Consider the following 20,522-nt stretch of genomic DNA (forward strand, 5'->3'; position numbering starts at 1 on the left):
CATTTCTTGTTTTTGCTTCGTTTTCTAGTCTATATATTTTTCTATTCCTCCCTGGAAGTTTGGTTTTCTCTGTGATTGATATTTTTCTGCCTCTTTTGGGGTTCATTTCATGGGCTCAGGTGGACCCTTAGAGGGCCCCTCTCCCACCCCACCGCCAACCAGGCATACTCAACACTGATAACTGACCTTGTTACCAGGTTTGAGCCCGGGGCAGGATGTCCTGGCTTCTCAGTTCTGCCATGCTGCAGTAGTAGGACCATACCCAAATCACCTGCCCTCCTTGAACAGGAAGACATAGGCAGTTGGTGCTCCTGCTTCCCACTCTCTCCTTAGGCTTCTGGACTAGGTTTGGGCTGAGCAATCAAAAATGATCTGAGAAAATGATCTTTTCCATGTCTTTGGCCCATTCCTCTCAGAATTCTAGGAAGGCATTTCTCAAATACGCTCTTATAGGTCTTCCATTTCTGTGGGACAGCAGGGTTTATGTTATACTTTCCTTCTCTCCTGTCCTCAGCATAACAAAACACTGCAGAATGCTGAGGATCTGCCTTTGGACACACAAGAGGTGGGCTAGATACCAAACTCTCCTGTCTCCAGGCTTAAATAAAGAGGGGAACCTTCTACCATCTTTTCTCAGCACTTGGTGTAGCAGAAATGTCCATATGATAAAGCTGGAATAAACAGGAGACAGGAAATTGGAACAGGGACCCACAGAAGACATGCCCTGGGGACTATGGCTTATACTCAAGGTCTTGAGGAAGCGGATACAAACCTATACTTCATTGTTTACAAATCACCTTAAAAGCCAAGAAATCCCTCTGGCTCAGATATGGTTTAGATCATGCCTTGACTGCTACCACCAGGTCTTGGGACTTGCCCTCAACAAACTATATCTCAATTCTGTTTTCTCTCAACTATGAGAAGTGTCTATTTCTACATCTCTAACTTTCTGATTCTACAACATTCAATTCATTAGGCAAAACTCTGAACTCCTCTAGGGCAAAGGCAAGTTTCCTTCAGTCCCTATTCAAGAGTCACAGAAGTTGGTTCACTGCCTTCTCCTGTAGGCAGTTGAGAACTCGTTGAGGCCGGCCACCTCAGCTGTGTGAGTGAGCCACCTCAACAGCTCTCAAGTGTGTGAATGAGCCACCTCAACGGCCCTCAGCTGTGTGAGTGAGCCAGCTCAACTGCTTCTGCACACTTCCATCGTCTGGGTCCTGCGATGTCACAGGACCATGGTGCTTATTCCTGCTCACCCATGGGTTCTGAGGTGCTCTCTACCTGCTCTTCCACTGCAATGCTTTCTTATCGCTTCATAAAATAGTTGTACAATGGAAAAGATACACATATATATATATTTATATATATACGAGTCTCTACAGCAGAAAGGAACACAACATTGAACTATGCTTCAATAAAATAAAATAATCAACACACACACACACACACACACACACACAAGTTCCACAAGCTCCCTGGGGACAGGGAGAGGGCTTCTATGCTGGAGGCCCTGTGACCATGCTGAGGGGTTGAGGTAGGAGGCAGATGGGCCCCCTCAGGGTAAAGCAATTGGAGATTCATTCTCTACTGACTCAAACTCCAAGACAAGAATAGCAGGACAACTAAGGGAAAAGGCTGGGCCCTGCCCAGGCCATGTACCTCTCATTCCCAAAGTCAGGAGGACCTCCCCTCCCCCCGCCGCCACCACCACATATGCACAGAAAAGGCTCCTTGCAGGCCAGAAGGGGAGCAGTATAAATGGATGCTCTACCCAGATGCCTCTGCGGTAGTACCCACCTTAGCTAAGAGATGTGTAAGCACATGTGCGAGGGTCCTGAGATATACCAAATATGGACTGTGAACCAGGCGGATTACAATGACTGGCTAGAGCAAACCCAGAAGAAATACCCCGTAAGAGTGTTAGGGGAAGCACACTGACTGAAACCGCCCTCCCTGGCCAGGCACCATAGTAACCATTTGTATGAGTTGTTTTAGGACAGGAGGTCCTGATAAGGAACACTGAACTAACAAGCCACCACCAACCGGAAGAGTTCGGGAAAGGTCAAAAAGAGACACCACATGTCCGACCACCTCCCAGAATCCTTGTCTCTGGCATCCATCTTGGCTGAACAAGGCATGCACCACCAGGAAGGACTCTGAGTCAGAATGATTAGCTAAAGACAACCTGGAAACCAGTCCCATCACCATAAAACCCGAGACTGCGAGCCACGTGGAAGAGCAGTTCTCCTAGGTTCTCTTACCCTACTGCTCTCCACCCGGGTGCCCTTTCCCAATAAAATCTCTTGCTTTGTCAGCACACCTGTCTCCTTGGACAATTCATTTCTGAGTGTTAGACAAGAACTCAGTGTCGGGCCCTGGTAGGGGTCCCACTTCCTGCAACAATAGTAATTCAAACTGCCATGAGGATACGACTCAGCGACTCATTCTCTCGCAGTCCGCTCATGTGTCTATCCAAACGTACTGTGCTGTTTCCCCTCTTAATAAATACTACACTTGCTACACTACCTTCCGTCTTCGTGGAAATTCTTTTCTGCAAAGCTGAAGGGCCAGGGCCCTTGTCACTGACCACTGGGTCTAGTGGATAGGATCCGGCGCTTTCACCACCGTGACCCGGCTTCGATCTCTGGCTGGGAATATAAGCCTTGCTTCAAGCAGTTGCAGGTTGAGGCCACCCAAGATCAGGGTGACAGGAGGCAGGTGTGACCAGTGACACCCTTCCCAAACCAATCAACAGCTCCCCTCCCCCACTGAGCCCTCCTCCACACGTGCATTGTATTGTTCAGTTACTCAATAGTGTCCAACTCTTTGTGGCCCCATGGACTGTAGCCCACCAGGCTCCTCTGTCTATGGAATTTTCCAGGCAAGAATACTGGAATGGGTTGCCATTTTCTACTCCAGAGGATCTTCCCATCCACACGTGAAAGAACATCAAACAACTCTGTTCAAAACAGTTTATTTTATTTTATTTTTGTCAGACAAACACATTGATTTCTGGACCACAGTAGAGGATGGAAACCTTTCACAAACTTATTTATTTGAAAATACAAATATAAAATTATACTTTCCACATCTGTGATGTGAGAGACTGCCATCCACATAGTAATTTTTTACAACAGGGCTTTAAGAAAGCCACACACAAAGACCTGAAAGATGCTTGAGATATATATATATATAGATACATATATATGTATATATATAAAAAAAATACTCACTACCAAAGTTGTCATCAGTTTCATACTAAAGTATAAAAGTAAGGGTGAGGTCAGCCACAGTGCTAGGGAAAGTTTTATTTAGATACATTGATGTCCACATGAAACGCTTAGACTTGCATCCTATTACATATGGAATTCCGAGTTTACAACACACCATGAATGGCAGATTGGCTAGCCCACGCTACTCAAAGGACACTCACAGATTCCACACAGGATGGTACAGTATGTACAGAATACAGTAGCAGAGAGCCTTCTGGAAGGCTCTGGAAACTTTTGTCTCTCAGTCTCCATCCCCCGCCACCCGCGTGCCCCTGCAGCCTAGAAACAAACTCCTATCCGAGACAATACATTCTGATTATTTGATAGCCAAGTGTTTGGATTCAGGTTGCTTCCCCAGAGGGGTGGGTTTTTATGTATATATTTTTGTTTTAGTTTACTTTTTTTTTTTTTTGGTTAAAAAAAAAGAAAGAAAACAAACATTACAGTATTAAAGTATTGCTTAACGTACAGCGTCTCCTTGTGTAGTGTCTGTGCTCAGGACTGGGCTGAGCTGACTTCTGCTTCTTTTTGTTTGGAGTGGGGGGCCGGGTGGAGAGGGTGGGGGGAGCCCCCCAGTGTCTCTCTTCCATGTGCTTGCCTGCATCTGTCCCTCTGCCCCTCCCCCCGCCCCCACCTTCAACCCCCCACCCAGCTTCAGCCTTCCTGGGAAGATAGCCTGGCTTGTGAAGCACATTCAAGAAAGAAAAACATTCTTCCCTCCCCCATCCAATCTCCCAGCCTCCCTCTGTCCCTGTGAGCCACTCCCAACCAATAGAGAGAAGTATGAGTTAGTGTTTCTTTTGTAAACAATTTCATATGCAATATAATACAGAAAGCATGGCTGACCTTCAATAAAAAAAATGTAGTAAACTATATTGCTTTATTCTTGATTATGCTGCAGTGAGTGAATGGCAGAATGAAGCAGTGTGGGTGGGTGGTGGTGGCTAAGTCCCTAGCCCTCGTTTGCACTAAAGATCAAAATAGGTTTTGCTTTTCTATTTGGAACAAAAAAAAAAAAAAAAAAATTTTTTTTTTTTCAAAATCCCCAAATAAAAAGAACCAAAAAAAAAAAAAAAAAAAGAAAAAACCAAAAAACCCAAGAAACAAAACCAAAACAAAATTGAAAACAAAAACTGAACACCTTTCAGGTCATTAGAACCAACAATTACCCAATGATTTTTATACTAGTCTAGCAAGATGTGTGTAACATTCACTGGCTGTGAATTGCTGTGCAGTGAAACATTAAATTGACAGCAATAGAGCCATGCTACCTTAAAGTCCAAGCTACAAGTTCAAATTAAGATGAAGGTTATGAAGGATAGAAACGCAAAGGCCTGTTGGGACTTCGTTTGAATCAAGCCAATGAGCGACTGGGATAGAGTGAGGCTGTCTGGTTTTCCCAATGGGTGTGAGGAAGGCCACAAACCAGGTGTGTGCAAGCTCCTGGAGAGGAGACCCAGAACTTGGTCATCCCCGTCAGCTCCACGTTCAGGTAGAACCAGGAATCGGTCCAGGAGCTTATGTGCCCACTCTCCTCCGAGTGGGAGGAGAGGAGCTTGGGGGCCCCAGGCAGATGGATCTAGAAGCCAGAAAGTCACCCGGTGGCTGCTTTATGATTCCGGGGAAAAGCCATCAGCCAAGAGGGTTTAAGGTGGTTCCCATGTTCGCCATTGAGCTTAACTGAAACAAAGACAAGGCTGAACATCAGTGCTAAAATAATTTACAAAAATCTTCCAAAATGGACTTCTAGATGAGTGGGGGACTAACGTGAACCTTAACCTAGGTAGCCACATTAAAACATATCAGATTTCCACGAGATTTGTGCTATGGGCTACTGGGTCTCTTCAAAAGGTATTATAAACATCTAAAACATATTCACACAGATTATCAATTTCTTCTGAGCATTCTTAAAAAAATATTTTTTTCTCTTAGTAAAATCATTTTAATATACCATGCCTCCCTCTTTTAAAAAATAAATTAAAAAAATCCAGTTTTGCATATCTAGCATTAGCATTTAAGGTAGTATGGCACACCCCTTCACAGCTGGGGGGGGTGGGGTGGGAATCTACAAAACGCCGTAGAGTCTACCGGCATCTGAACATCGTGAGACCTTGGGTTAGTTGAAACCACATCAGATCAGCAAAAATAAAATGAAAACTTGAAATTGAAAAAAAAAAAAAAGAAAGGAAAAAACTGCCCCAAAATTATTAGCATTTTTTTTTTCATAAATAAGAGAAAGTTCTATCCTTACTGGTCCTAAATCTGAATAACTATGTCTAATTTTTTTAAACCTTAATTATGTTATACCTATCAATATGTACTAGAAGAAAGAGGAGAAAAAAAGTCACTACACTAGTACCAGGACAGCACGCTTACAAGATAGCCATTTTATACATTATTAACAGACAATGATCAACAAAGAGTCTTCTATGAGGTGATGGGGGATGCAGAGAAAGGAAGGGTAGTACAGTACATCACCAACATGGACAAAATAGTAATTAAATTCCCTAGTCTAGACACTGAATTTCTGGGAATTTATTGTCTCTTTTTTTCTTTTTTTTTAAAATAAAACTTCTATTTTGTTATTTTATTACTTGAACAAGTTTTGATATTTTAAAAGCGCCCAGCATTTTACTTAACCTGGTTGTTTGGAAATAAAAAAAGAAAGAAAAACAAACAAAAAAACAAACCTTCACCAAACAACCTAACATTTTATTGGAAAAAACAAAGAACATGATTAAAAAAAAAAAAGATGTTGCTGTTTAATTAGAATCGAAAAAGGCTTTTTTTCTTTCTTTCTGAGTTAGCATTTTGGAGCCTTTTGCTTGAAGATGCTTTTACCCTACCATGTCTGTGAATGTCTACATTAGTCTACTTTGTTAGTAAAATTTATAAAAATAGGAGTGCAGCAGCTCTTTATAATAAATGTCGCATTCAGTGTCTCATACTGGCTGTGCCTTAAGTACCAAATTTATAAACGTAACAATTTAAAAAATATTAATAAAACGTCAATATCACATTTTAAAAAAGAAAAAATATATATCCACACTACAATATGTTTTAATGCCATCTATTGAGTTGTACTTCTATAGTTGCTGTTGCCGACCTATTACCAATATTAAAAAAAAGTTAAATTAAAAAATATCCTTCATCATAAGTATCTTTCCCCAACCGAGGACCATATATTATAACAGCCAAATGTTAAACATGTGCAAACAGGAAACGGTCAGTTTTTCCCACCAGTCACAGTGCAGCGATGTTTATACTTTTTATTTTTTAAAATTCTGTTTACATCTACAATAAATTAAAAAAAAATTCTTTCATAGCCTCTCTGGTGATACTTGCAGCACTGAGGTATTAAAAAAAATATATAAACCAAAAGGTTGCTTTCCTAATTGGTAAATAGAAAGTGAATGGAGAAAAGATTTCATTAATGCAGGCTTATCCACTCCTGGCCCATGGGCCCCCGGAGCTGAGGGGCGGCTGGGGGGACAGGGGGAGAAGAGAGGCAAAGTGTCCTAGGGACCTTTGGAGGTGCTGAAATGATTGGACAATAGAAAATGATCAAATATTTAAAAATTAAGACTGAAAAAGAATGTCCCCCCACCCCTCCCCACCCAAGCCAAACAGGTGTGCTTTGAAACATTAAATATGTTAAATATTAAAATTGTAGCTTTGTTTTTAAAAAACGTCTTGGGAAAAGCAGTTTTTCATATTTTAAATAAAAATCTAACTAGACGGTAACGTTGGAAGCTGTGCACAGACGAGAGGTTAATATGCTGGTATGACACTAATACAGTTCTTAGGTCTATCACACAGACAAGAGGAGCTAAACAGTGTTCTAACTTGTCCCGGGGTCGGCCTGGCAGCTGGGTGTTCATCCGTCTCAGTCACTCACTCGGTTACCGCCCCTCCTCCACCCACAGAGCATCAAACTGCCTGGGACCGACTCCCTCACAAAAATATTTTTGATTCTCTCTTTCTTAATAGTTTCTATGTAGTTAATGGAATTGTATTTACAACATTTCTTTTTTAGAATTCACAATTGCAAAAAACCTTATAATATCACCTCTTTCAACAGAAAAAAAGCACTTATAGAAAAGGAGGACACGCAAAACATTGTCGTCCTTACCTTATTGCCGAAAATAGATATACTTAGGTTAACAAAGAGACGCCACAAAAAAAGAACCGCTATAGAGTCTGTTCATTAGCCTACTACATCTCATTTCTTATACAATGCAGAGTAGAAAGTTGATGCCCACCTCCCGCTCGGCACTTCACAACCTCGCTTCTGTGTGTGCTCAAATTCCGCCTGAAAATTCATACAATCTCAGAATTGATACCAAAATATTCAGAGTAATATTACCATCTCAGCATCCTTGAAAAGTGAGAACAGAACTAAACAAGCAAAAAAATTGTTTTAAGAAAAAAATAACACCTTAATATAACAATTATACTATGGTTAGCTTTTAACTAGATATTAAAGCTATATGACTACTGGACTAAGTCAAAATCACTACCAAATGTGATTCAAAGAGATTTAAAAGGAGAAGGGGGAAGAGAGAAGAGGGAGGGAAACCATCAAGAAAAACAAAAACAAAACAAAACCAAAATCATGGGATATATACACATTTAAAAGCTGTTGTCTTATATTACAGCAGATTCGTGAGATGATGAGATGTAGTCAACCCTCGATCCGAAGTGAGCCATCTCTGGTTGGGATGGGGAGTGAGGCTGGTGGGGGAACAGGTCTGATGACATCACCTAAACAAAGGGCCACTCAGAAACTTCGCCCAGTCTTGCCTGGACATCCAGGTATGCTCTGCAGGGCACAGGAGGTCGAGGATGTCCCGAAGAGAACACAAAGTGGGGGTGGGAGGAGAAAGAAGGAATGTCAGGCAGGCATACCGTTTGCTCTCAACTTTTCAGCTAGCATTTTCAAAGTACGACTACACTGGGCTACTGAGGGTGTTTGAAAATGGCCAGGCTAACAGCTGACTGGGGTCACAGCCTGAGCTGTGACATCTGAGCCAAGCTTGATGCTGGGGAGAAAGAGGACAGCTCTGTAGCTCATTTTGCTGGCTTGCTAATTGGCTGATTCAATACACTGTGGTAGACTTCTTGAGGCAATAGTGGAAAATGGGGTCAGCAGATGTGGTCACGCTGGGTTTGCAGCTGGAACGGTGAACTGCAGAGTGACTAGCGCTACCTTTTCTGGTTAAGAGTCTTAAAGCTAAATGTTTAAAAAAAAAATTACATACAAAAGACTCGAGGTCAGGAAACTTATAAAAACATACACAACAAATAATAATCAGCTTTGGTCCTAGGAAATGAGAACAGGCCCGGGATTCACAGACTTGCTGATTGATTCTCCTTGAACTGACCGGGAGCCTGGGCCCCTCCTTTCACGGATGGTGCTAAATGGCTGAAGGTCATCTCTGCTGGGCACAGACTGTGTGTGTGTGTGGGTCTTGGGGGGGCCATATAACTCAACTGGCCCACTTAATCATTTTGGAGGGGGCAAGTGGTTAGCTCCACTCTCTAGTCTGTTCCGTTCTTCCGAGTCCTAAAGCTGGATGAGGGAGGCTGGGCTGGCAGCAGCCTCACCTCCCTCCACCCGCATGGAAGCTCTGCAGAGGAGGGTGCAGGCGGAGGCGGCAGGAAGCCCTGCACCACCCACCGTTTCCCGGGTCGAGGGGAAGAGGCACTGGCAGCTGTCTGATCCCCGTGTCATCTGACTCCACAAGGGCTGGAGCCACCTTCAGCCCCCCATGTTCTTGGGTCCATCAGTCCGCCTTGCTCTCAGAGGAGCCTCGCTTTGCTGGGACCCCTAAACCCAGCTGAATTAGTCGTGAGTAGCTCTCCTTCACACTGTTAGTGGCCTCTGGCTCCGGCAGGCCAGCAATGGCTGGGTCAGTGCTGGAAGGGAAGTGGAGGCGAGGGGGTGAAGAGAACTCACACACGGGGTTTATTGGGTTAAGAGAGGCAGTTGCGTTAGTCGAGGTGATTCCTTAGAGCAATATTAGAGAAATCCAAGAGATGTACGGAGCTTGGCTCCACCTGGTCCCCCAGCTGGGCCCACCCTGCCGGGTCCTGGCTGGCTCGGGGGCCTGGAGCAACCCTCGACAAGAGGGGCATCCTGCTGACTGCAAACCAAAGTGGCAAATCCATCTCAGCCTTGCTTTCTCCCAGAGGGACAGGTGCTTATGTCCCAGCTGGGGTTTTACAAGCAGGATCCATTCCTAGGCCTCAGCTATGGCACTCTCTCTTCTGAAGAAACGCTCTCTTGTCTCAAGACCCCAAACCAGCTCGCTCACACGGGTCACGCTGAGCTTCCATGAGAGAACCCCCTCTCCCTTCCTGGTGCTGTTCCGGAGAATGAGGGATACCCGTTTTCAATGAGAATATGCCAAGAGGCTCCCTCACTGACTGCCCCAACCTCCCCTCTCCTCCACTCCATCCCTTCCATATCCCCATCAAAGTGATTTAAAAAATGTTTAATTAACTTGAGCTCAGTTTAAAAGGTTAGGAAACTGGCAGGGATCCAAATCCATGTAACGCAGGTGATGTCGTTAATTTAATTTGCTTTTCGAGCGGTAATCTGGATAATTACTCAGTAGTTACTGGCAAAAATGTTTTCTTTTCACTCAAAGATGGAGTCTGGCTGTCTCACTGCATGAACCCCACTGGCAAGCCCAGCGAGCTCTGGGGAGCTGAGAGGGCCCGGCAACCCTTAGCACCCTCCGCCCCCAGGCCTGGCAGAAGTCCAGCGTCTCTCTGCCTCTGTCCCCTGGGGATGGGCATAGCACAGCATCTCCTTCCAGTTTCCCACACTTTTGATCGTATTTCAAGACAGAGAAAGATGAGAGGTGGGAAAGATAGAGAAAAAGGATCGAAAGAATCAAAGAAAAAAAAAAAAAAGACAGTGGAAGAAAAACGGGGTCATGATTTAAGCCAGAGGAGGGATGAGAGATTAAAAGGCCGGATCTTGTGGCCCCCACCCCCCCGGAAAGGGGTGGAGAAAGAGGAGGGAGAGACGTTGAGGCGATGAGAAGAGGGCCCGTGCGTACTTGCATGCCCAGTGTGCATACATGTACGGACACGCCTGGCGGGCGAGACACGTGGCAGAAAAGGTAATACCTCAGAGTGGGATGGCAACGGAAGCACCTGCTCAGTGGTATCCATTTGTAAAGGCCGTTGCAATCAAAGGTCCCTAAAATTGCACAATTGTTAAGGTCATCAGCACGCTATACATGGGAAAGATTGTCATATTCTGGGAAAGGAAATTATCGCTAGGACTAGTCTGTGGTTGCCAGCATGAATATGTAATTCTGAGACACCGTGCCATGAGGGGCTAGGATGACATCCTCCCAAGCCCTGACTCCCCACCCTGGCCTGTCTGCTCACCCAGGGGAAAATTGACAGCCAGATTCCCAGGGGTGAGTGGGTGAGAGGAAAGGGGGGCTTGTGCCACCAACAATGGGCACTGTTGCACTGAACCCCAGACAGCCCCCAACGGCTCCAGCTGGGGAGAAGGCAAGCCCCGTGCAGACCAAACGTGACTCGACGTCGCTTATTTCAGAAACCATCACAGCACACAGGTCAGAGACCCAGGTTTTCATGAACAAATAGAGTCAGGGTTTCTGGGTGCTGACGGTGTCCGACGTAGTGGCAGACGAACCCTGAAACGGATGCAGCTCTAGGTTGACTAGTTACTGCTCTCAATTAGGTGTTACAGCCGATCCCAGAGGGTATAACCCACCAAACTACTGCCTAAGTGATACTGGTTCTGGAGTGGAATTCAACAAGGACCTGGACTGCACAGGCCAGGCAAGGCTTGTGTGTGTGTGTGTGCACGCACGTGTGTGTGAATGTGTGAGACTGTGTGTGCATGGATGTGTGTGGGTTGGGGGGGCGACCTTTCAATGCCAAGGGCAGAGATTGGCTGCCCCGAAGCCCTGATTGTCTGCACTTGCTTTGTTCTCCCCAGCACAGCCGGGTAGGCATCCCCCACAGGGATGTGACCTGGGACAGCAGACACCTCCATCTTAGCTCAAAATCAAACTGTCTCCAAGATGGTGAGGTTGGTCGATTTTCAGTTTCCCCAATGGAAGGGACAGCGAGCGAGTGGGCTCAGGCACATTCATGCTCACACACACCACGAGGGGGGAAGAACAATACAATCTGAAAACAGCATGCAAATCTGTTAAGCAAATTTCCATTGCCTGGATTAGTCAGATTATAGAACCACAGAGCATTACAAATGTCAAATGCACCTGGCCTTCGGGGGCGGGCAGAGCTAAAGAATGCAAAGGGGAACTTACTTGGAACCCGGAGACTGTAAGAAACATTAGCAGAGGAAACCTCCTGGGATAGGACTTGCATCCCACACTACGTCCCAGGCCTCAGTGTTGCCCTGGACCTCAGGCAGGACACGCTACTGACTCAGGCTGTTATCCCACGGGGACGGGGCCCTAGCTCCAAGGTCCCAGCCCACCTGAATCTCCAGGAGGCCAGGATCAAGCAGAGATGGGCTGATCCCAGGGGTCTACTATGAGCCAGCAGCTGCCTTAGCCTGTTTCCTTAAAGTCTCACACACCAGCTTTCGAGGGAGGAACGCTTCTGTTCGTTTTGCAGCCGGGGATGCAATGGGTTGTACATGCGGTTCAGGGTTGTGTGGGCTGAACGTGACCCAGGAGTGACCTGAACGTGACCTGCCCACACTCCCTCCACTCCACCTACGGCCCGCGCACGGAGGCTCTGGAAACGTCTAATGGGAGAAGCTGCAGCCGGGGGTGGCCGACATGGGTGTGGAAGGGGACCTGGTGCCCGCTCCTTGTTTCCCAGCTCGGGGCTTCCCTGGCACACCCCCCACCCCCACCCCCTGCGGGCCTCAGGAGACGGGCGGAAGGGCGGGGTCAGGGAGGTACTTACGGCGATGCCGTGGCCGAAGCCGGAGCCCGGCTGAGGGCTGGCGGCGCTTATGTAATTCCCCACTCCGGAGTCCTGGCTGGCAGGGCCGTAGAGGTCGGCGACGGGTCCTGGGCTGTTGGCCCCGGGGAAGCCTCCGGGCCGCGCCGGGTTGGAGCCTGCCGGGGAAGCGGGCCCGCCAAAATTCGGTTGAGCACTGTAGCTATTCAGGACTGGTGTGCAGAGAATAGAGCTGGGTATGAGGCCGGAAGCCAGGCATGCACCGGTCACCACAAGCCAGACACTCGGGAAGAACAGCTGAGGCCCGACTTCTAACACTCAACCAAGGCCATGCGAAGACATCAGCAGGGACTCAAGAATACTCAGCCCAGGCTACTACTAAGAAGCTTGGAGCTCCAAAAATAGATAGAATAAAAAAAACAACCATTCAACACAGTATGGCAACCAACCGGGGGGTGCTTCACTGCCCACCAAATTATCACAATAGAAATAGAGAGATATATGGAAGAAAGAGAGAGAGAGAGTTTGTTTTTTTTTTTTTTTCCACATCTGAATTGATGCTCATGCAGTCTTGTCTAGATCTGGGCACGTTGAGACAGCATTCACATCCCATGCAAACTACAAAGGAACTAGTTTTAGACTACACATTGTGTTAATATTGATATTAAAACGTGACAGGAAACAAAGCAATTTGTGTCCAGGAAAAAAAAAAATCTTTGGGGAGGGAATTTTTTGGTTTGTTTCACTTTTTTCTTGTTTTTGGATCCATTAAATGACAAATTTGTTTTAAACAACAAAAATAAGACAAAAAGGATCTTCAGCTCTCCCCCCCCCCCCCACTGGCTACTCCATCCCTCCCCACCCCTCCCGTTTATATCCCTGAATGAAAGTCGTCAATACTGAACGTGGTCGGAGGATGGGATATGTCATGGAAGACTTGGGCATCTTAACATAACCATAATGATGGTGGCAGAGGGTTCCCTTTTGAGGTGGAGAGCGGGGGATGGAGGGAGGGATGGGGTGGGGATGGAGAATCTGGAGGCTCTGGGCCAAAGCTGGTGAACACCAATGATGCTACAGGACACCCACACACTCACCTCCTGCAGTAGAAGGAAAGGGGGGATTTAAACTTTTTTTTCCTTTTGTTTAAAAAAAAAGACAAAGAAGTATGAATTCAGAGCATACTGACTGAACCAATTTATCACTACAGCGTATCTGACCGAAAAGCCTGCGTTCTGTTGGTTATCTTCAGATAGACTCCAGACAGAAAGAAGAGCGAGGACTGGACCTTTGCTACAAGGAGACAAGACTTCACACCCACTTGTTCCTTGGGGAGTGGTAGTGGGGAGCGGGCAGGGTGAGGAGATGCTGCCCCAGGTGCCCTCCTTTACTCTCCCCAAGTTCCATCGTTCCCGCCCCAGTGAGGACCACAGTTTGTCTACCAGGTTACTGTGTCTCGTCTTCATTTCCCTTTAGTAGCTTAAATCTTTTTTTTTCCATAATAGAAAAAAAAAAACCTTTTTCTTTTATACTGTAGAAGCAATTTCTCATTGTCTTTTTAAGTTCAAGGTGAATCTGGGGCTGGCCAGTTCTGGACTACAACTCGTCCATCTTGAAGAACCAGACGCATTTCCATGAATCCCAGGGGGTGCTCCTCACTACAGCCTTCTCCCTCCTGCCTCCCTCGGCATTTCCCTCTGCCCGGGGCCCACCTGCCCTCAGTGGGGAAAAACATCTGCAAATCTTCTCTGGACCATGACCTTGCCCTGGGCACCTGTGGTTGGAACTCCTCACTTCTGGTTGGGGGTGGGGGCTTGAAGAGCCAAACCTGGATTGATTGCTACTGACTAGTCACTGAGATGGGAAAAGACCGATGATGCACCCCAACCAGGCTGGTGGGAGACTGAGATGGGATGCAAAGATGCAAAGGCGAACAAGCCAAGGAGGGCCTGGCTCCCAACTCAGCAGAGAAAAGGCAAGCTGCTTCCTTGCAAGGCCGTCTGGGGCAGGAGGCTTCAAGATCAGGCCCCTAGGAAGCTGTGCCAAGAAAGGAAGAAACTGGCTGATGGAAAGCATAGGTTAAAGAGGAAAAAGAAATCCCAGAGGCTCAGAGCGAGTGAATGGCTGATCTGGGAGTGCACTGGCAGACAGAGGGGACAGGATTTTTGAATATAGGAGATTAAACTTGCAGATAACATTTGGCCCTTCTCACTCACAGAGGCAAGGATCAAGCTGAGATATCCAACAGATAGCATTATCTTGGGCTCACACACTTTCTTTTTCCAGGCCAGGGAAAGCAGAGAGAGCTCAGACACTGACTCCTGGTTCACCCAGGCAGCTGACCCCACTCCTATACCAAGTAACCAAGAGAGTAACTAGCTGGCTCTGTTTCAGGGCAATGAGTGGGAGGTGGAGCCACGGTGGAAGGTAAAGGCTTTCTGACCTCTTTCTCCTCTGGCTAGATGAGGATCTAGAAAGATGGAGGGTGGGCACGCCCATCTAGAAGCCAAGGAGGAGAGAGGTTTCCATCTCGGTTCCTCCCAGCAGGGGGAGGGCCACCCAGAGACTAACCCAGCCAGCGGAAGGAGCCTGGGAGAGAGGAGGCTGCATGCTCACGGAAGGGTGCTGTCTAGAAACATGCCCCTCCGGAGGCTTAGAAGACAGGGGGGCTGGTGGTATTCGGCCCACCCCTGTTACCCTCCCCATCCTGTGTGCCCAGGAGGCCTGCAGCTGGAGAGCTGGCCTGAAGGTAATCTCCCAGTTGGGGCTACACCGCCCCTCCCCATCCTATCCTCTTCCATCCAATGACACCAGAATCACTGTGGAGAAGGCACTGTGTTACAATGCAGCTCTAAAACCCTAAGTCTCACACGATTACACACTTGCCCTCTTCACGTCTGAGCCCCAGCTCCGTCACCCTGCAGACACCCCCCAGTCAGGGCTGAAAGACGGGGCCATGGCTCCCTGCCTAGGATGCAGGTGGCAGGCCAGGAGCCCCTGGTTCTGGGCTGGTCCTTTTTTTTGGGCTTCGGAACAGTGGAACCTGTACCCTCAAGGGCTGAGGGCGTAGAGGAGCCGGGTCTCTGGGCTCCTCGGTCAATGATTCCCTCTTTCTCTGTGGGCAGAGGACCCAGGCTCCCGAAAGCGGGGTAGCACGCCAACCTATGTCCTGAACCCATGCATCTCCGGGAGGGCACTACCCAGCTCAGCAGCTTGAGAAGAAAAGGGGAGGGGCACTTCAGACACCAACACGAGCTGCTTGATGGTGGGAAGGCGAGAGGGACACAGCGATCTTCTTCTTTGGGGATGTTCACCCTGCACACCGGCTGGCAACACAGTAAAAGAGGAGCCCCTCCCCTCCAAGCTGAGACCTTGAGAGAAGAGGCAGGGAGGTGGGGGTGGGGGGAGCATGACTCCAGCGCCTGACCTGAGGGTGCTTTCCGTGCTAGTTACCCTGAATCAGTTCTCAACGGGCTGTCTCCTTGCAGGTCACCTCCAGGCTCATTTTAAGGGGCAGAAATGCTCCCAAGGCCAGGGTCAGGTCAGGAAGAGGGAATGGGACGTCCCTCAAGGCCGCTCAGCTAGGGTGTGTGTGTCTGTGTGCGTGCGGAGGGAGGCAGAGAGGTCTCAGTAGGTACTGCTGAATAAATAGTGCTGAGATTTAAAAAGGATGTTATAACTTCTGTCCCAGAAGAGGACGGTGTCTTGCAGACACCCTGGCATTTTTGTACCAGAAGCTGTGAGCATTAAGTGGCCTTGGGCAAGCTCTGCACCAAGCAGCAGTTTGGGAACTCGTGGTGGGGGAGCTAGGTCACTTCTCCACCAGCAGCTCTGGGCAGCATCCACAGCAGCGGTTTAATCCAGGGCAGGCTCCTCTCCACCCCTGCCCTGTGCCCCAGGCGTCCTCTGGGCCTTCTGGGTCCAGCAGCAGTATGCTCAAGGAGGCAGCTATGGTGCAGAGAAAGGGAACACTGGACTTGGAGTCAGAAGACCTGAGTGTGACCCCAGCCCTGACCTCCAGCTACCTGCCTGGGTGGGTGTCAGCCCCTCACCCACCAGAGTCCTCATCTATGACACGTGAGTCCTGCCCTACTCAGCCTGACTCTCAGTGGGCTGAGGCGAAAATGCAAAAGAATAATGCGTGTAACTCATCATGTTTAGAACAAATACACCCATTTTTGAAACAGCTGTGTATGCAGAGCCCAGCAAGGCAGGTTACCATATGCAGGTTTAGGAAAACCTGATTTAGGAGAGCAAAATTCACTGGCCAAACTAATCAGGAAGTGATTCACAAAAGGATCTGTTTCATCCATCCTGCATTTAATCCCCTTGGACCTGATGAAAAGACTCGGGAATGCAGGGGATGGAAAAACAAGGACACTACCTCTCACTGAGGCCAGCGAGAGGAAACACATCTGAATTTCAGTTGGTGGCATTTTGCATCGGGATGGGAAAGCCATCCCAGAGTCCTTCTCCAAGGTCTGTCCTGCAGGCTCAGACCCTCAACTACAGGGGCAAGATCCAAAGCTTGGGAGCATCTGGGGGGTTTACGGCAAACCCTTCCTTCTGGTGGGTACAAGTCTGCATGTGGTTCTGCCTGACTGTGGTCAGAAGGAGCTGGGCTGAGAGTGGAATTTGTCACTGAGGGTGGGGAAGTTGTGGGAGAGGGCAGTGAGGATCAGGAGATCAGGAAAGCCACACTGCAGGTCTAGGAAAGGTTAGAAGCCCCAATACTTCCGTATGCTCCCAACATGATGCCGCTGGACCTAGGGCAGAAGGCTAGAGCCCAGGCCTTGGAGGTGGGCATCCCTGGGAGGGCATCTCGGGCTTTACGGCCTGAAGAGTGGATTATTACTGATTCAGAGAAAGGAACTGTTAACAAAACTGTTGATGTAGCTGAGACTAGCCAGGGCTCACCAAGTCCCCAGCCTCAGACCGGAGTTCTGGTTTGGTGGGTCTCACTTTTCACCAAAAGGCAGAGCCAGCCCTCAAAACAATTGCAGTCTCCCACTTGACGAATTATCTGCTGCCACCAGGTTCCATCTCGGGAGGGGGCCTTGTGGCCCCCAGCACATTGCTGGGACAGCGTCTGCTGCTCAGGACAAGGCACGTGCTGTGGCAGGCCCGCCCGCACCCAGCCCAACTCAGAAGGCAACCTGCTGCCCAGCAGACCTCACTGTGCCTGCATGAGGCGAGAGGGCAGGGAGACTGGGCTGGTGGCTGTCAGGGGCCCACTCCCAGCCCCAAGCTCCTGAAGAATGGAGGACCTGGAGCATAAGCCCATGTGGTATTCTTCATGTTAATGTATCACACTAGATTGTAGGGAGTTCTGTTTGTTTTAGAGGATTTAAAGAAAGTGACTGAGAAAGCAATGAGCAGAGGGGCTCTGTTGATGGGCTGATACCAGAGTCACTGCGCCTCCGACACTTACCTCGTCTCTACCACGCTTCTCTCTGCCAGGATTAAAACTCCACAGCAGCATAGACTGCGTCTCTTGTCAGCAAGGGCCCCTCCGGGGAGGGGTGTGTGCAGAAGGTGGGGGCTCTCCAGGTTCTCACAGGACCCTGGGTTCTCTAGACCAAGAGCAACCGGCCCGATTCCCATATACCAAGGGGGGCTCAGTGGATGGTGGGTTTTATAACGCCAGGCAGCTCTTGGAAGCTGAGACCTGACTCTGAACAGTCAGCCTCTCAGGAATGCCAGCTGGTCAGCTGGGGCTTCCCTGCAAACAGAGTTGGGAACCCCAATCTGCAGTCTCACTGTGCCCTCTGCAAGTCGTGCCCATAGTAAATTAATGCTGGTGGTCAGATAGGGAAGGTCGGCCTGAAAAGATAAACCTCCTTCTGATAACACAAGGAGAAACACTCAGCTGTGAGCTACCACAGCTCGTCTCCAGCAGAGCAAGGGGGAATCACACTCCAGCAGTGTGCCCGGCCACCGGGTCCCAGGGATCTTGGCTCAAACTTTCGTCCCAGAGCCTAGCCTGAAGGTGGGAGAGGTAGACAGAGAGGGCCAGCAATTACCTCTAACCTGGGAAAACTGTGTGACACACTAAATGAAAATCAAATTGGTGCAGGGACCCAGATGCAGGGACAATCAATTTTATATATCACTTTTCTTTTTTTTTTAAGCTCTGCTGAAATTCAAGCTATTTCAGAAGGCAAGGAGAAGACATACTTTAATAAAACTAGGGGAGGATTGAGAGAGCTATGTGATGGTATTTCTTTCTTCCTGTCTCCATATACAAACCAATGTATTGCCGGGAAGGACAAACTCAGCCTGCTATCAGCACGTCTTGACACATCTGAGATGCCTGGCTCATCGCAAACACTGCACAGGACACGTGGAGAGTGTCAGCTCACTCACTGGGCACACAGGGAGTCAGTGTCACAAACATTCCCAACGTCGGTTTCACAGATGACGATCTTCGAAGACTGCAGTTTCTGTTTGTTCATTCAACACCTAGCCTGCTTCAGACCACTGTGGGGGGCACAGATGTCTGCTGGTTAGTGCTGGCGTATCTTAAGTAGGGAATTGATGGACAGTGGAACCTAAGACTCAGGACTCATGGTTTTGTAGAAAGGTTGCAGCTTCGGATCAAATCACATTCCCAAAAGAGACAACTTCACTGCTGGCCAGCTCCAAAACCCTCACATCCTGAGTTCCTAGTGAACCTGGATACTCATACTATCACTCAGATCAGTGCGAGGAGACAGCCCCCAGAACCCCGTCCAAGGACCTGTCCAAGGAGGGCTTTATGGCCAGTACTTTATACTTTATGTTTCTGGACAACCTCAACAGAAAACAGCTGATTCTCTTTCTGTATTGACACTTTTTGAATATCAGCCTTGACTTGGGTATGTCTCCTCCTTACAAGGGATCAGGCTGGGTTGGTTGGGAAGGAGGAGGCGTGGGTAAGTGGCTGCCTGCCACCTGCTCATATGAGGGGTAAATTCTGGGGATGGAGGAGCACTGAGTGGGCCTGGGCCTGGGCTGTGTTTCCCTCACTGCAGCTAGATTCTTTACCGTCTGAGTCACCAGGGAAGTCCTCCAGGTGCACTGGCAGGTGTTTTAACACCGTCTTGTTCTCGCTCCTAACAACCGTAAGATGAGCTTTATTGCCCTGGGGTTGCAGACAAGGAAAACTTGGGGTTGCGGCCGTGCAGGGATGTGTCCAGGGTCTCACAGTGTCTCAGACTGACTCACTTGGACTTCGGGGCAACTCCTAGCTGCTTCCAGACTGAATCACACTGCCCAGTTGTCCTTCTTGGCACCGTGGTTTGCAAAGGTTTCTTCTGTTTATGTGGCTCTTCCTTTGCTTCGCGGAGGTTGCAAAACCAAGGACGATGAATCAAACCTTTAGTGCTGAAGTGCCAGTTCCCGAGGGCATGGGCCCTGCTGCCCTTTCCAAACTGGGAGCTCCCTGGTGGTGGGGGTGTCTCCATCAGACCAGGGGCTCCCTGAGGTGGGCCATCTCTTTATGGCCCCTGCCACAGCAGATAGGGGACAGCCTCTCTCCTGAGGACCAGACCACCCTCCTCTGGACCGCATCTCAGAACAATACTGGGCACAGAGCAGACATGCAGTATAGCTGGGCTCAGAGTGTACCTGAGAGAAAGGAAGTCCTCCCATGCACCCCAGAAAGTGCACCAGAGGGTTGGTCTTAGTCTCCAAAGACCAGTCCAGTCTATTAAGGGCCATCCTTTGGGGGGCCCTCAGGTCTGAGCACCTTCAGTGTTTACTGCTTGATTCCATTTCATGGAAACTCACTGTCTGTGGTTCCAGAAGCCCGGGCGTGGGGTGGGGAGGATGCCCAAGGGGCACCCCTTGAGGACCTGTACAAAAGGCTTTCCACTTGAGCAGCCCGTCTTTAACGATTGTAAAGGCACCGGAGTTTAATCCATTTTTGATGTAAGCACTAATAGCTCTGTGTCCTTGAAGTTCAAAGCGGGCGCATACATGTCACTAATTAGCCAAGCACAGCGCCATTCAGCTAGCTCCCTCTCATGTTTCTAATTAGGTCTTTAATAACAAACAAACTCCGACCTTACCAAAAGGCCCCCATTCATCAGACAGTCAAGGAGAGCGGCTGCTTCCCTGTTTATGGTTGCTCTGAGCCACTGGTTCTACATGTACATGCTCTCAATCTCAGCTGCTGCTGCTGCTAAGTTGCTTCAGTCGTGTCCGACTCTGTGTGACCCCATAGACGGCAGCCCACCAGGCTCCCCCGTCCCTGGGATTCTCCAGGCAAGAATACTGGAGTGGGTTGCCATTTCCTTCTCCAATGCATGAAAGCGAAAAGTGAAAGTGAAGTTGCTC

The 20,522-nt window shown here is 48.5% G+C and overlaps 1 protein-coding gene and 1 long non-coding RNA gene across 15 annotated transcripts in view; both read right to left on the reverse strand.

Annotated features, from left to right (window-relative positions):
* Window positions 1–5,963: 5,963 nt before the first annotated feature.
* Window positions 5,964–20,522, reverse strand: part of MSI2 (musashi RNA binding protein 2) — a 403,404-nt gene continuing 388,845 nt past the window's right edge. For 5 of the 14 annotated variants that reach the window (XM_081585313.1, XM_081585315.1, XM_081585311.1 and 2 more), the window contains 2 exons: window positions 12,207–12,361; window positions 5,964–8,094 (listed from right to left, as the gene is read on the reverse strand). In XM_081585313.1, the coding sequence (XP_081441439.1) occupies window positions 8,053–8,094; window positions 12,207–12,361 (197 nt within the window). In that variant the 3' untranslated portion in view covers window positions 5,964–8,052. Of the gene's footprint in view, window positions 8,095–10,412; window positions 10,486–12,206; window positions 12,416–20,522 lie in introns of all 14 variants that reach the window. The other 9 variants (XM_081585312.1, XM_081585306.1, XM_081585305.1 and 6 more) reach the window with 4 other exon arrangements.
* On the reverse strand, window positions 12,728–16,028 carry LOC145543531 (uncharacterized). Its single transcript, XR_014080761.1, has 2 exons — window positions 14,263–16,028; window positions 12,728–14,152 (listed from the first exon to the last, which is right to left on the reverse strand). It is a non-coding gene; the product is annotated as an uncharacterized LOC145543531 (long non-coding RNA).

The sequence above is a fragment of the Giraffa tippelskirchi genome, chromosome 3, assembly GCF_054371585.1.
Source record: "Giraffa tippelskirchi isolate mGirTip1 chromosome 3, T2T-mGirTip1v1.2.pri, whole genome shotgun sequence".
Classification (NCBI taxonomy): domain Eukaryota; kingdom Metazoa; phylum Chordata; class Mammalia; order Artiodactyla; family Giraffidae; genus Giraffa; species Giraffa tippelskirchi.